Below are 14241 nucleotides of genomic sequence, written 5' to 3'. Positions count from 1 at the left end.
ATCATTCTTCAGTCCCAGCAGTGTCACAGTAAAAGATGCCCCAGCAAGGACATTAACAACAAGATGGCATGATAAGAAAATATTACTATAACCTCCTCCTCAGCTCTCTCCAGCTCACACAAGAACTCCAGCTGCTGTTCATTCAGATTAGGAAGAGGACTGTAAAGCCAATCAGCACTGAGTGGTGAAAATGATCTACCATGTTTTACCAACTAAAATGACTATTCATTACTATTAACTACTGCCACTACTACTGAATACTTGCAGCACTGCCTGCACACCAAACGAATGTAGCCAGATATTAGCAGGTTACAAGGTGTTTGCTATGTGTTAACGTGATAACATTTTTAGATAGTGTGAATATTTGAGACCAGATTTGTTCCTAAAGTAATCTAAATGAAATCAAGGTGGAACAGAAGCCATCAGCTCTACAGATCATGTTTAATGCCCCAAATCTTTCATCAAAGTCTGTGTCATATTTTGATAAAGCAGATATTAAAACAGTCACAGAGTGGAACTGCGATAAACCCAGGTTAAAAAAAAAAAAAAAAAAAAAAAAAAAACTCTTTCTAAAGTGATGCATCATCCTACATTACAAAACTCTATTATCCAAAGAAGACATTTTAAAAGGTGGTTGCTCATCTAATTTAACGCTGCAGTTCATTTTAAGCTCAGCTGGGCTTTGCCAAGAGCTCAGCTCGGCTGCTGACTGACTCAGTCTTAAAGCTGTCAATACGGGCTCCTTATTTCATGACCCTTCAGTGCACCTTTTGCTCGCCCACAGCACCAGAGATGTGATTCACCGTATATTGGATCAGTCATAGGAAATATGCACCTATAAGTCATTTTTACTCTCATCCACTTGAGAATACAACTAAATGAATCTGTGAAGGAGCTGTGGCTCCACTGTAAATCCACTACATTTATCAGCTGACACTGCTGTAAAAGTTGAACAGAAAAAAGTAGATTTGGTTTCATTTGTACAAGCAAAGGAATAAAATAGCAGGCAGCAACATGCTCTAACACACGTACTCACTCACTAATATAGTCAGTTAAATGAAATAAAAAACATTTTTTTGTGAATGAATAAACACAGTATATGGTTAGGGTTAGACACTGGTAAAAGGTTAAAGGTCAAGCCTGAGAGAAGTAGGTTAGTAAAAACATCTAACTACAACAAACGAGGTCACTTATCACCTGGGAAGCATGCAGCAGCCCCCCGCAGTGCCACATTTAAGACCACACCAGTCCATGATTCAGAGTGCTTTGCATTTGCCTGACATGGCCTCTGCTTCCCTCACTCAAGTCTCATGACTGCTGCTCCAACACTCAGTGATTACAGAGGATTTCAGGGTCACGGGCTGGAGGACGGAAGGAGCAAGGAGCGAAAGAAGCCCAATGACCTGAATGGAAAGCACCTGATGGTTATGCTACATGAAAGGAAGCACATCACCCGCATATGATAACTTCCTTCACCTTCCTTTGTAATGATGGTGAATGCAAACCAAAGTAGGACCTACAGCCAGAGGTGTAGTACAGCAGCTAAACACAAAATGTAACATTGCTAAATTTGTTTCAGGGACTTTCTAATTCTCACATGCTCCACCTTCTTTCAAAACATTGCACTTCTGCGGCTCACAATGAGTTCCTCTGGCTATGGCACGGGCCAAATTTTGATTAAAGTGAAAATGTGTTGGTGGTAGATAAGACTGGGAGGCTACAGTTAAATCAGAGTCCCGAGGAGAGAGAGAGAGAGAGAGAGAGAGAGAGAGAGAGAGCAGACATGCTGGCTAGAGAAAAGAGCATAAAGATGTGGCTGCTGCGTGGCTCAAAGGAGAGAGCAAGCTACTGAATGCATGAGAGAAAACCAGGTGCTTGTAAAGGATGGTGTGATTATATGGCATTCCATTTACACAGTGGGAGGAGACACAGAGGCGGAGTGCACACAGGTGGTAATGGTGGTGGTGGTGGAAAGTACCTGGTGATGTCCGAGTCAGGGAACAGGCTTAAGTGATAGTTTGGGAAGGGGACGGAGTGGAGGAGGCTTTTGTCACACTCCACTGGGGAATAGTGTCGGGGGGAGGGTGCTTTGTCACATAGTTTGTTCACAGTGCTGTAAACTGGCTCAGGAGGCCTACAGTGGAGTGAGAGACAAGAGCAGAGAGGTTAGTGTCCAGAGACAGAGGTGGAGATGAAGGGACGGGGATAAACAAAGATGACAGAGGCCCCCCGTTCACGCCTGACATAAACATGAGCCTCAGGTGATCCCATCACAAGTGGACAGCTCGAAGTACAGGTGCACCCAAGACGCACTGAGATCCGATCACTCAGACCACATTCAGAGGTGTCCACGCATGTTAATGCCAGGTGTGAACAGGGCCAATGAGGCCTGATGACGGAGGACAGGATGAATAAACAGAATAGAAATGAAACAGCATGAGACATGGTAGAACAGGAGGAAGTACTGGTATATGATGTAAAGGATGTATGGTTTTCGCTGGTCAAAACACAACAGTCAGAGAGTTTGCATGCTTTACATCTCAAAGAGAAAAGGCACTGGAGCCTGCTCATTTCCTGTCATAATCAATATGTCATATGTCATATGTCATACTAACATTATGGCTACTAAACTTTGTTTTTGATCAACTGATTCATCTTTCTTTTCACATCTTCAAACTGACCACCAGTTTAAAATCCAAGGACATACAAACAACATATTTGAAGTTGGAAGCAGAGAACGTTAGGAATTTTTACTAGACAAATGATTTCAGCTTTAAGAAAATTAATTTCTGTTGCCTTTAAATCATCTAATTTGTTAGGTTAATATGGCACAAATTTGACAGAGATACAGATTTATTCTGATATATTAGAGATAGATGCAGATATATACAGTATGTACAGTATTTTGATTAAACAAGGAGATTTATCTTCATTGTACAGATATTGTTCATGTAATTTATGCAGCCACAGTGGCTGAAATTAAATTTAGCTAAATGCTAAAACGTACTGTAACGGTAGCACACGTTATGTCACAACATTACACAGCTGTATACATCTGGCCCACATAAACTGGTGGTCATACCAGAGGTAAGACTGTGGCAGTAAAAGCTGTGAGTGTACTGGACTGAGCTGGGTGTGTTTTATTGATTATTCATTTAACTCTTGAAGGATTGTGTCATGTCTTCTCTCAAATGTTATACATAAAGTTGTGGAGCAGTGATCTACTACAACATAAACATGAGCGATATCGTCTTTAAACGTCGTTCTTCATTTCTTTGTCAGATGACAGAAAGGTTATCTCTGAGAAGAAAGGTTTAGGCAGAATGTCTTCACGCCGTTTGGTCAGGCATCCAAAACCCAATGAAAACAGGTTCATGCTTAAAAAAAAAAAAACTCTTGTGATGTCATTTCTATTTCCGAAACATGCAGTGACAATCATGCAGAGCGTGCAGACGGCGACTGAGCACAATCAGCATCTCACCTCAACTGGAAGTGCTGGGACTCAAACCTGTGACCCTCCCCATCATCTAGCGAAGGATTTCTACCAGGATGGAGAAAGTCAACTTTTGAAAACCAACCACCGAAAAAACAGTCTTTTATCATCAAATGTTTTTCTCTTTTCACATTTACACTCTGGATTATTTAGACACTGATCAAAGAAACACTTGGGGGCATGCTACACAGAACACAGCAGGACAACGGAAAACAGGAAAAGCCATGTCCTCGTTTGGTTTTTTTATCAACATCAACAACAGTATCACTAAACGTCACGGTGTGTTAGCTCATGAACAGTGTGCCTGCATGGAGAGGCCGTGATAATCTGCTGAAGACACTGCAAATTCACACAGTGTCGGCAGCTGAGCATTCAGTGAACGCAGTGTATGTGCGTGTGTGTGTGTCTGTGCATGTCTGCTGTCTGTGAACTGATGTGAGTCTCAGTGTGTTTACTGGAGCATGCAGTACAGTATGTGAGTTTGGAAAGGAGGCATTTATGCATAAAGTGGCCTGTGTGCGTGTGTCGTCTGTTGATGTGAGACATTTAATTATAGTATTGCAGACAATATTGGAGTAGATGAATGTGTAGGTTTTGTCTACAAAGACACGTATGCACACGCATGCACGCCCCGTGTCGCACCGACACTTTGTGCGTGATGTCATGCCGCAGCAAAGCAACACCACCTCTTCCTCATCCTCCTCCTACAGCTTTCTCTCTCTCTCTCTGTGTGTGACCAACTGTTGTGTGTTTGCATCCTGTTCAAACATAAAAAAAAACATCTTCACCCAGCAACTGTCCCTTCTGGCTGACTGTGGTCATCACCACAATAACAGCTACTCTAAATCACACGCTCCGGCCTTTCTTGACAGTTAAGCATCTCAAGAAATAAATGGCGCTAAAATAAATCTTAAATAAGGAGCTGAACGGTTTGGAGTTTTTGTGTGTTTACCCTCCACTGCATCTGGTGATATGAGCTGGCCCGAGGGCGAGGGTGTTTCACCAATCATATTTCAACATGACTAACCAACGTGGCAGCGCTATCAAAGAAAGTACGAGTGCGAATGTCTTAGGACACCAAACAAAATGAGGTCACTTCATCTGCTTGCGCAGTGTTTTTCCTACAGACAGCAGAAAGCAATGACAGGACACCGAGCAGAGCGAACCACTGCAGGGCCGAAGCTCACGGGCAAGGTCAAAGGTCAGATCAGAAATGTGAACCATCTCAGGGGGAGACGTGGTCACAAGCGTGCCCAGCACCAAGTCTTTCATACCAGCTGTTATTCTACTGTGATTCTCAGATTCTGTGCTCGTACTGAGGCTGGATAATGACCCACCGGTGAGAAGCAGGAGCCAGAGAGGACCGGACAGTTGGCTTTGTTTCTCTTGCTGAATCATTCATACTGCAAAGAGCTGAGCCGAGGCAGCCAGTCAGTCCACATCAGACCAAAATGTGGTGACCTTGAGAAGGAAGTGGACTGCACAGCTGGCCTGTGGGTGGTGGGTGTGTGTGTGTGGGGGGGGGGTCATCTCTCTTTTTCTTTTATTCATCAGCCTTTCACTCAGTCAGGTTTTGAGACCAGCGTAACTACTTTTCAAACTTTAAGGCAAAAGTACAGACCACAGAGTATCACCTGAAGATCAGACTCAAAGAAAACTACAGGTGCTCAAACACGCTGCTGTTTCAAAGGATCACACAGGACTGCGGAGAGGATCAAATGCCAAGGAATGAGGTGAGAATAACTGAAGACAACAATCAGAATTTGGACTTCAGTATATTTCCTGACATTTCACATCCTATAACAGTCACAGATCTAAGGCACTCTACTTCATAGCTTCTAGTAAATAATGATAATTGATAAAATTCTAGTTGACAGTAATGACAGCCTATGTCAGAGTTACACTTTAGGTCAGCGTGGTAATCTCAAAGGCTATTAGGGATGCACCTTGGGCAAGAGCGAATGGTAAACCTCTTATTTCCAAAGAGAATGGAGGACTAATCCTTCACTCAACAAAGCTTAACATGGGGGTCCTTCAGTTATCCTCTGAAATGAGCTTTTGTTATCACTCTGCTGCAACATTCCCTTCCTCCAACGGCCTTTGCTTTGCAAATGGAATCTGGCGACGCAGTACGATTCTCACCACAGCACGCAAGAAGGAGCTAATCTAACAGAGGAGCATTACACACGGTAAGCATTCATGTGTTCACCCGAATTTCCACCACGCTTCCTTGTTGCGCTGCCTGAAAATCTGCTTCAGTTTTAACCTATAGCCAATAAGCAGAGCAACTGAGGTTGACGCTAAGACGAACCTTATATCTGACCAGACAGACAAAAGCTTTACTATTAGATTTGACCTGATAAGATATTTGGCCCCATTTGGTCCCCGGGGGCCTTATGGCTGAGCTTACCGTGGGATTAGGTGTTAGGGTGGCTGAAGGTGTGGGAGCTGCTAGTGTTGTGTGTAGTGCTGTGACTCAGTCATGTTAAGCTTTGTGCCGTTTGGACAGGGAGCAGCTGCCAGAGAGGAGGGACTGAAGACGCAAAACAGGTAGAGAAATACAGCAGGGAAGGCAGAAAGACAGAGAAGCAAACACAGCTGATGGGTTTTTTCCACCAGCAAAGACTAAAACTGGAACGTTCAGAGCACATGTGAGTCCTGGGTTTTGTTTCCATTTCTGCTGTTTATTAAGAACCAAAAAGATAAAGAAACGTGTCAGTTAAAAGCTTTTTATTTTTCTTTCCAAGGTATTTGCAGCACGATGTTGGACTGTAAACTTTTACAGCTCTCCAAAATGCTGTAACATTTCCTTGTCTAGTTTCAAATTGCTCCAACCCTAACCCTGTTACTCACAGCTGATTTATACCACTGGTTAATAGACATATTCACACAACATCTGGGGGGGTTCTATCACTTTTCTGCCCCGCTACATAAAAACAGTGTTAGTAGCAGTATAGCTCATCTTCCCAAATGTGACAGAGGATTTGTCCTATCAGCTCCTGAGCAGACTCACTAAGTTCCAACAACAGATATTTGACACCCCTGTCAAATACCTCTGTTTGTTGACCCCCCCCCCCCCACCTCCCCGAAAGAAAACTGCAGCTGATCTGAGAAAAATACTAAACAAAACACAGATGAAACAGCAAGACAACATCTGTCTTTGCCACTGATGCCACATCAGTCCCACAGAAACAGGCAGGAGGGGACAGATCCTTCCCTAACCTGCCATCATGCATTTTACTGTGAAGGCCCTGCTTCTGGACCTGAGGCAGCCTTTACTGTAACAACATCATTTCCAATAACCAACATTACAAAAGCCGTTTTTAAACAACAGCTTGCACCATCAACGCCAACACACGATGTAAGTACTGCGGCTCTGTTATGTTTAATTATAGAGCAGTTACTTGATTCTAAAAGCAGATGTGTGTCACCATGGCACCAAACAACACACTGTGCAGAAAGAAATCATAAAAAGAGACATTCAGCCACCAACACAACACAGAGTAACAGAAACACAGGACAACGGCAGACCAGTGGTTTTCAAATTGTTGTTTCCTGGGACCCTCTATGTTACTAATATTTGTTGGAGTAAATGTGATCAGAACACTGCAGCTCCTGATTGGGACCCTTTGTTTTTTTTTTTTTTTGAGGCCATCTTTGAAAAACACTGTAGGAAACACAGACTTTGGGATTAGTGGGATTTTACAAAAATAACAGGTGATCCAAAGACAGAGAAACAAGGGAAATTGCATCATAACTCCCCATGGAGTTTTGATTGCTTTTCGAATTGCCACACAAACACAGATCAGTCGGGGACGAGGGGGAGACGGGAGGAGCGGGGCGGACAAAGCTTCTACCTGCAGTTCTAGTCGTCTGGTAGGAAGGGAGGTAATTACCGTAAGAAGGAAAAACCATCCAACCTGTTTATATCCTCTTCCCCCAGTAAGTGCTTAGGGAGGGGGGAATAACTCCCGGGGGAGATGGGGGGGAGACCGGACTTGTACTCCAGAGTGCCACTGTTGATTGGGGAAGAGATATGATTTTCCATGGCTGGAGAGAAAGCTGCAGGGAAAGAGTGAGCAAAGAGTAAACAGATGCAGCTGCATAAACAGACAAACTCGCTGACACATTTCCATGATGCCAACTTCATATCTCTGCATGCTTTGGATTTCTAATCTCTCAGTATTTTATATTTCACATTTAGTTTCAAAATAGGGTGAAAAGTGAAAAGATTTCTCTAAAATATCAATATAGTTCAAATCAAAGAATCTCTCTATGAATATAAAATACAATGTGCAAATAAAAGTCTTAGTGTACAGCTTCTGTTCAGAGGGATTTCATAAGTGGATTATACAGTGAGGATAAAGTGAGCGTTATGAGCTGCTGTTCTACAGACAAACTTGAGTTCAAGTTAGATCATGGATAACACTGGAATTCTACATGTTCACATGAAAATGTGTGACAGGTCCAAGTAAATTACAGAGACTGAGTGTAGTAAATTCTCTCAGTATATTTACTGTATAGTTCAGGTTCAGTAATCTCATCAAGCTCATTTTTATGCTACAGCAGGCAGCTGCTTTCAGTGACAAAGAACGGGATATATTTCTCAGCAGGTGGTGGAGACCAAATGAGACCAAATCAATTTAATGCTAAGGTTGTTCTGTGTCTAATTGACAGGTAAGCAAGCAACTGTTTGTCAATATGTGCACAGTACTAACTTTATGAGGTGATAGTAAGTCAGGGTTGTAGCTTTAACTTGTAAAGGTTTTGGGTATTTGTGAAAGAATGAAGCTGATTCACAGTCATACTCCATTTAAAGAAAAACACTCTCTTCAGCCCAGTTAAACTTTTCTAAAATCAGAGGACTGGTCAGTTAGAAATACAAGAGGCGGTGACTTACAGTGTGTGATATCAGGAGGCCCATAGGGATCTGATAGGTAGACATTGGTGGGCTTTCCCACCTTTAGGTAGACCACGTCCGACGTGTTCTTCAGGATGGCCACAGCCTCTTCGTGAGACACTTCCTCCAGACTGTAGTTGTTCACCTGTCCAGACAATGAATGTGTTCAATCGGTACTTTCTGAGGTTGCCTAGCGTTTTCCTGCTGCTCCGTTCGGATCAGTCTAGCGTGCTCCCTGCCTCCAGGAGACTGGATTATGACAGATGGTCTTCGGGTGAGAACACAACAGTAGGAAGGTAATTAAATTAAGCGCTGGTTAAGCAAGAGGGAGGACCTCCTTAAGAGAAAGCTTGCTGTTTAAGGACTGAGCCAGTAGGCTGCTAGTTGGCTGCTTTCAAAATATGAGCCACAGAGTCAATTAATCACTTAATTATCATTCAGGATAAATGTTTTCAGCTGCGAACGCTCTGCCTGGTTAGTGCACTACCAGTTCATGTACTACACAAAGTATAACCTCATTCATGGAATCACCATTTGTCTTGTGGATATTACTATGTATGGTAGTTACCATTATATTAACAAGATACAGATGTCTAGAGGTTGCCTCTTTGTCGTTTTAATAGGACTTAATACGAGATAATGGTCTTTATATTTTCATATTTTCTCCTGTCATGTTAGCTTAATACGCAGTGGCAAGAAAAAAATGTGTGAACTCTTTGGAATGATCTGGGTTTCTGTATTCATTTGTCATAAAATCTGCTCTGATCTTCATCTATAAGCAAACACAACATGATCAAGATAAGAGCACATCAATTATTCAAACTTTTGTGGAACCACACCCATGCAACATTGACCGTGCTGGTGGAAAATGTTTCTATTTGTTTTCCATTTCCTGTGTTTTTATCTAAACTATGTGACCAGTTAAAAACAGAAACACCTGTACGATGTTGCAGCACGTTTTGAAGCAGTACCTTGTGGCAGTGTTTCTTTAGATGACATTATATCGAAAGCTGATTCTTGAACTACAAACTACATATAGAGCAGCAAAATATTAGATATATCTTCATCTAATCCAGTAACACAGTACAACCACAGTGGAATAAACTCTGCCAACAACAGTTCTCTGATCACTGTAGAATTGCTTGATTGAATTACATTGGAGAGAGGTTTCTATCCTGCAGCAGTAGTGACTCAGTGTGTCGGCCATTTTTGACATTCAATAATAAAGTTTCCACTGAAGCTCACTGAAGCCCCCACACAACCACAGTCAACCACCATAGGTGTTTTCACCTACACCACTTACAGTGTAACAACAGCATCAGTATTAGGTGCTGACATCACACATCCTGTGTGTATTTAAACTTGTTTATTAGATCTTATTGCAAAGTCTAAAAATGGGGACTCGTGACATTGATGGTACTCACCATTAACAGTCTGTCTCCAACCTGTAGCCGGCCATCCTTCAGTGCTGCCCCGCCATCAATGATTTTGGTGACATATATACTGTTGTCACCAGGGATGTGCTGGTTTCCAACTCCACCTGCAATGCTGAAGCCAAGCCCTGTGTGTGTGTGTGTGTGTATACATGAAAATAGTTGGTTAGTTTCTGTGTTATGTGTGACAAGACATGAGACCATGATATGATGATGTGCATTGTGATGTAATGTAGGGACCAGCTGGGGCCCATATATATATGTATATATATCTATATCTATATCTATATATGTGACTGCATATCTTGACTTGGCAGGACTGTGTGTGTGTGTATCTGAGCAAACCTTTTGGTCCTTTGATGAGTTTGATCTCAATGATGGTCTCTAGCATCGGCCTGCGGCGCCGCACATACAGTCGGACAATAGAACCTGCAACCTTCAGGGCCTCTACCGCCTTACTGTGAGAGACCTCAGACACGTCTGCATCATTCACCCGCAGGATGCAGTCGTTCACCCTGGAAGAGGAACAATGTGGATTGGTGATGATAAAAAAAAAACTCAGCTTTTATTAAATCACATGACTATTTTATCCCAATGAAGATGAGACAATGTTTAACAGGAACAGTTTTGTATATTGTTTGTTCAAAAAGCAACTTAGAAACACATAAATCCACTCAGAATAGACTGAATTTACAATGTGGTAACATTTGTGAATACAAACTAACATGTTTACAGTATAGACAAGACAGTGCCAATCCTACTTTTGCATCTCCCTGTAGACACACACACACGCAATCACACACCCAGACACACATCTGACGACAGATGTGACTGCGAGTGCTAGCTGGCAGTAGATCGTGGTGACCCATGTGCTTGTACACTGGTTTTAGATTGCAGGCAATGTTGTGCATATTGTGCACACTTATTCATGTATGTATGCACGTCTGTCTGTGATGTGAGACGCAGTGAGTTAGAATGTCAGTGGGCATGTGCATGTGGGTGAGCACGCAAGTGTGTAAAAATCAGAGTCAGCAAGCAGCTCAGTCTGAATTCCCCTACGGTGTCGACCAAAAACATCCATCCCCTGGCACTCAAGGACACAACTCCCCTGGGGGTGAAGGTGGGGGTGGGGGGGGGGTCTGTTCATAGGGACCAGCTGGGGCCCAGTGCTCACGCACACACACGTTTGCACAAATACACACACATACAGTCTAAATCCCATGGATACATAGACACACATTTCCAACAGTGGGAAGCAAAGCAAAAAGATCTGTGTACCTATATATATATATATATATATATATATATATATATATAATATTATATTATATTATAATATATATATAAAATTTCAGTAATAATGAATGAAAAACTCTACAGATTTTTATCATAAAGGTTTACAGAAATAAATTCAGAGATAAAATGGTGGGGGTTATTGTGGATTTAATTCAGACTGCTTGCTTTTACCTCTCTATGCGAACCACTTAAAATGCTTCAAGCAGCCCCTTGAGCCGAGCTGGTGCATTAAGTATGCTTAGTGCTCTGCTACAGTGTCCCAGAGCAGGAAGTGTGTCTGGCTTCTATAAATGTTATAGAAAACCAAATCCCCATCAGGCCTCCTTCCTCGCAGAGATTAGACCTCCCTTCCATCCATAATGCATTAATCTCACTGCCCACCTTCGAGTGGGTGACCATCAATTAGGTTAAGTATGATTTATGCCAGGCCTGTTTCTTCTGTGATCTGCTGGAGATTGATGCTGCGCATGCATTACACTCCCCTCCTCCAGCATCTGTGATCTGACAGTATTGCTCCAGAGTTGCAGCCTGGAAGGACAACACGGGGTGGGCCTGAAACCTGAATACAACACACTGTATTCAAGCAGATGCCAAATGTCTACCCATTCCTGAGTCTGTTAGAGAATTACACCTTCAGTGACCTGTTCAAATGACAGCATGTATAATAAGCACTACCATGTACAGGATCTAACAAAGGGAACTTGTCACTGGGTAAAAGGTGAAATAATAATGACCTGTTCTTCAGATGTGGCCTAACTAAACCAGGCTAACATTCTGTTATCAGGCTAAAATAAGTCAGTTGTTATCCAGATAATTTGGATCTCTGAACAGTTTGAAATTTTATTTGTTAATCTTTATTTGTTAATCTCTGTGAACATTACCTTCAAATAAGGGCTAAATGAATGTGAAAGTGTTGAAACCATGATCAGTGCTCAAGTGATCTTTGGTGGATAACAACGCATTCATAGCTGCCAATACTAGATCGACTCCAACTGTTGTCCTGTATCAGCTAATAAATAAAATTTAGGATAAATGATACACTATGATGCACGCACAGGGGTAAACTATCATTTCCTACAGGTGTTAATTAGAGGGGAACATTTTAATGCTGTTTCTTGGACGACACCTGGAAGACCTGTTTAGTGAACACAGGCAGGCATAATGGATTAGTAATGGAGTATTTTACTCGCTCAGATACATTTGCATTAAACCAGAAAAGCTCCAACAAATGCTCTATGTAATGTAATGTAGCTCTCTCTCTGGCTTCATACTGGTGTCAGGTGCGGGGTAAGGCAGTGTTTTCCCATGAGTAAACCTTTCACTGCAGTTGAGCTCAGGTTGTGTTGTGTTGTGCCTCCTTGATAAACTGCTGTGGCAAAGGATGTGACAGACTGTATCCTTACCCTCCCTGTTCGTTAGCAGTAATAAGGCTGGTGCAGAAACACAACAGAGGCTCCAGAACTGAGTTAAGCAAAGTGATTGTTCCAAGCCTCTGTAAGTGACCTCTGTGAGGTCGACAACCCATGCGATCAGGATATGACTAAAACTATTTCAATTCATTTGTGCATTTTTGAAAAATATGGAATATAGAAGCATGACCTTGTGTGTCAGCACCCATTAACACTCCAAAGTGCTTTCATTCATTTAAACATCCCTTGTTCACATTTGGGGTAAATAAACATCCGGCTTCACTATTTCTCAGGTTATCAGAGGTGATTTATCAGATGTGTAATACTCCTAACCTGAGAATAATCAAGCAAACATATTTGTTGTACTTGCACAATTGATGTGCAAACTAACGAGTCACTACTTTGGAGTTGTTCAGACATTAATCCTTAAAAATATAAAGTTTCATTTCTTGAAAACTGTGTGAGCACAAACATTTGACTTAGCCTGTACAGACGATGTCCAAAGAGAAAATACCTGTAAGTTTATATTGTCTATTCAATTTATGTAATAAAAATAGTAATTTTCTGTGTTGAGGAATTTCATTTTTTTGGACATTTGTTACTACAGCTACCTGGGCCTCCAGAGCCCTTTAAGTGTCAAATGCTAATAGTAAATTAAGACAATGTGACAAGGTAAACACAAATAAACCTATCTCTAAGAAGTGCACACAAAAAAAAAATCCCAGGGGAAACAATGAGTTTGTTACTGTTGAGATTAAATAAACATAAGTTTAATATGTGCACTACTCAATGATGGTTGATAAACTGACAAGTAGAGTTTCTACAGGGCCCCTCAGAGATCCACTGTAACAGGTTTAGTCCTCAACACACTTCAAAGTTCAGTTTAAAAGCAGGAAAATCTGATGAAAATGTCTCTGGTTGTCTCTTATTACTGTGTGGGTACTAAGTGTGAGTGACTGACCTCAGGCGCCCATCCTCTGCTGCAGCACCTCCAGGGATGATCTTGGTGATGAAGATGCCGGGGTCGTCGCCGATGTGCGGGTTATCGGTCCCTCCAGCGATGCTGAAGCCCAAACCTGAGTTACCCTGCGGCCGTGGAAAGAAGTTGATAATGAAAGGGGACTGTGCAGGCAGAACTCAATCTGTATGTAGCGTGCCAAAACACCAACACATCACCCGCATATGTCTGACACAATTTGAGGACAACTGTCTCCAGCGGCGCTGTGTTCAGCATCCTATAGAAACTGTAATCGGAACAGAGACAACCTGACTCCTGCTGTTTATTGTCAGGATCCTTTTTTATCATCGTCCTGGAAGTGTCAGTGTTCAGGTTGAATGTTTCAACCGTTCATCCCAACCATATGAGTTTCCAGCTTATTGTGACAGTAGCTACAGTGATAATGAAGATAAATATCAAATTAATTTATAATCCTATTAGTGTGTTTTATTAATCCTAACTAAAATTTAATGATGATGGGTTTTTTTTCTGGATTTTAATTCATTTATCTCTAGTTTTTCATACCATGTGTCCTCTAACAAGTAGAGACAAATCCCCCTGGGGTAACAGTACCACGGGTCACTGACATACACTGTGTTAACAAATCCAAAATGTCCTTGCATGCATCCTCATTACCTTCAAAGTAATTTAGCAGATGTTGATTTTTCTAAATGTCGACCTTTGATTATCTTGAAAAGTGCAAGTGACAATTT

The 14241-nt window shown here is 41.9% G+C and overlaps 1 protein-coding gene across 1 annotated transcript in view; it reads right to left on the bottom strand.

Moving 5' to 3' along the window:
* dlg2 (discs, large homolog 2 (Drosophila)) overlaps nt 1-14241 on the bottom strand; it is an 85344-nt gene that overhangs the window by 18873 nt on the left and 52230 nt on the right. Inside the window, exons 6-11 of the mRNA XM_041051785.1 lie at nt 13493-13617; nt 10172-10341; nt 9818-9954; nt 8394-8538; nt 7414-7555; nt 3482-3541 (exon numbers count right to left, since the gene is read on the bottom strand). Of these exons, the coding sequence (XP_040907719.1) occupies nt 3482-3541; nt 7414-7555; nt 8394-8538; nt 9818-9954; nt 10172-10341; nt 13493-13617 (779 nt within the window). The remainder of the gene's footprint in view (nt 1-3481; nt 3542-7413; nt 7556-8393; nt 8539-9817; nt 9955-10171; nt 10342-13492; nt 13618-14241) is intronic.

This window comes from Toxotes jaculatrix, chromosome 12 (assembly GCF_017976425.1).
Source record: "Toxotes jaculatrix isolate fToxJac2 chromosome 12, fToxJac2.pri, whole genome shotgun sequence".
Classification (NCBI taxonomy): domain Eukaryota; kingdom Metazoa; phylum Chordata; class Actinopteri; family Toxotidae; genus Toxotes; species Toxotes jaculatrix.
The sequence above is the reverse complement of the archived record's forward strand: the minus strand, read 5'-3'. Positions and strand labels throughout refer to the sequence as shown.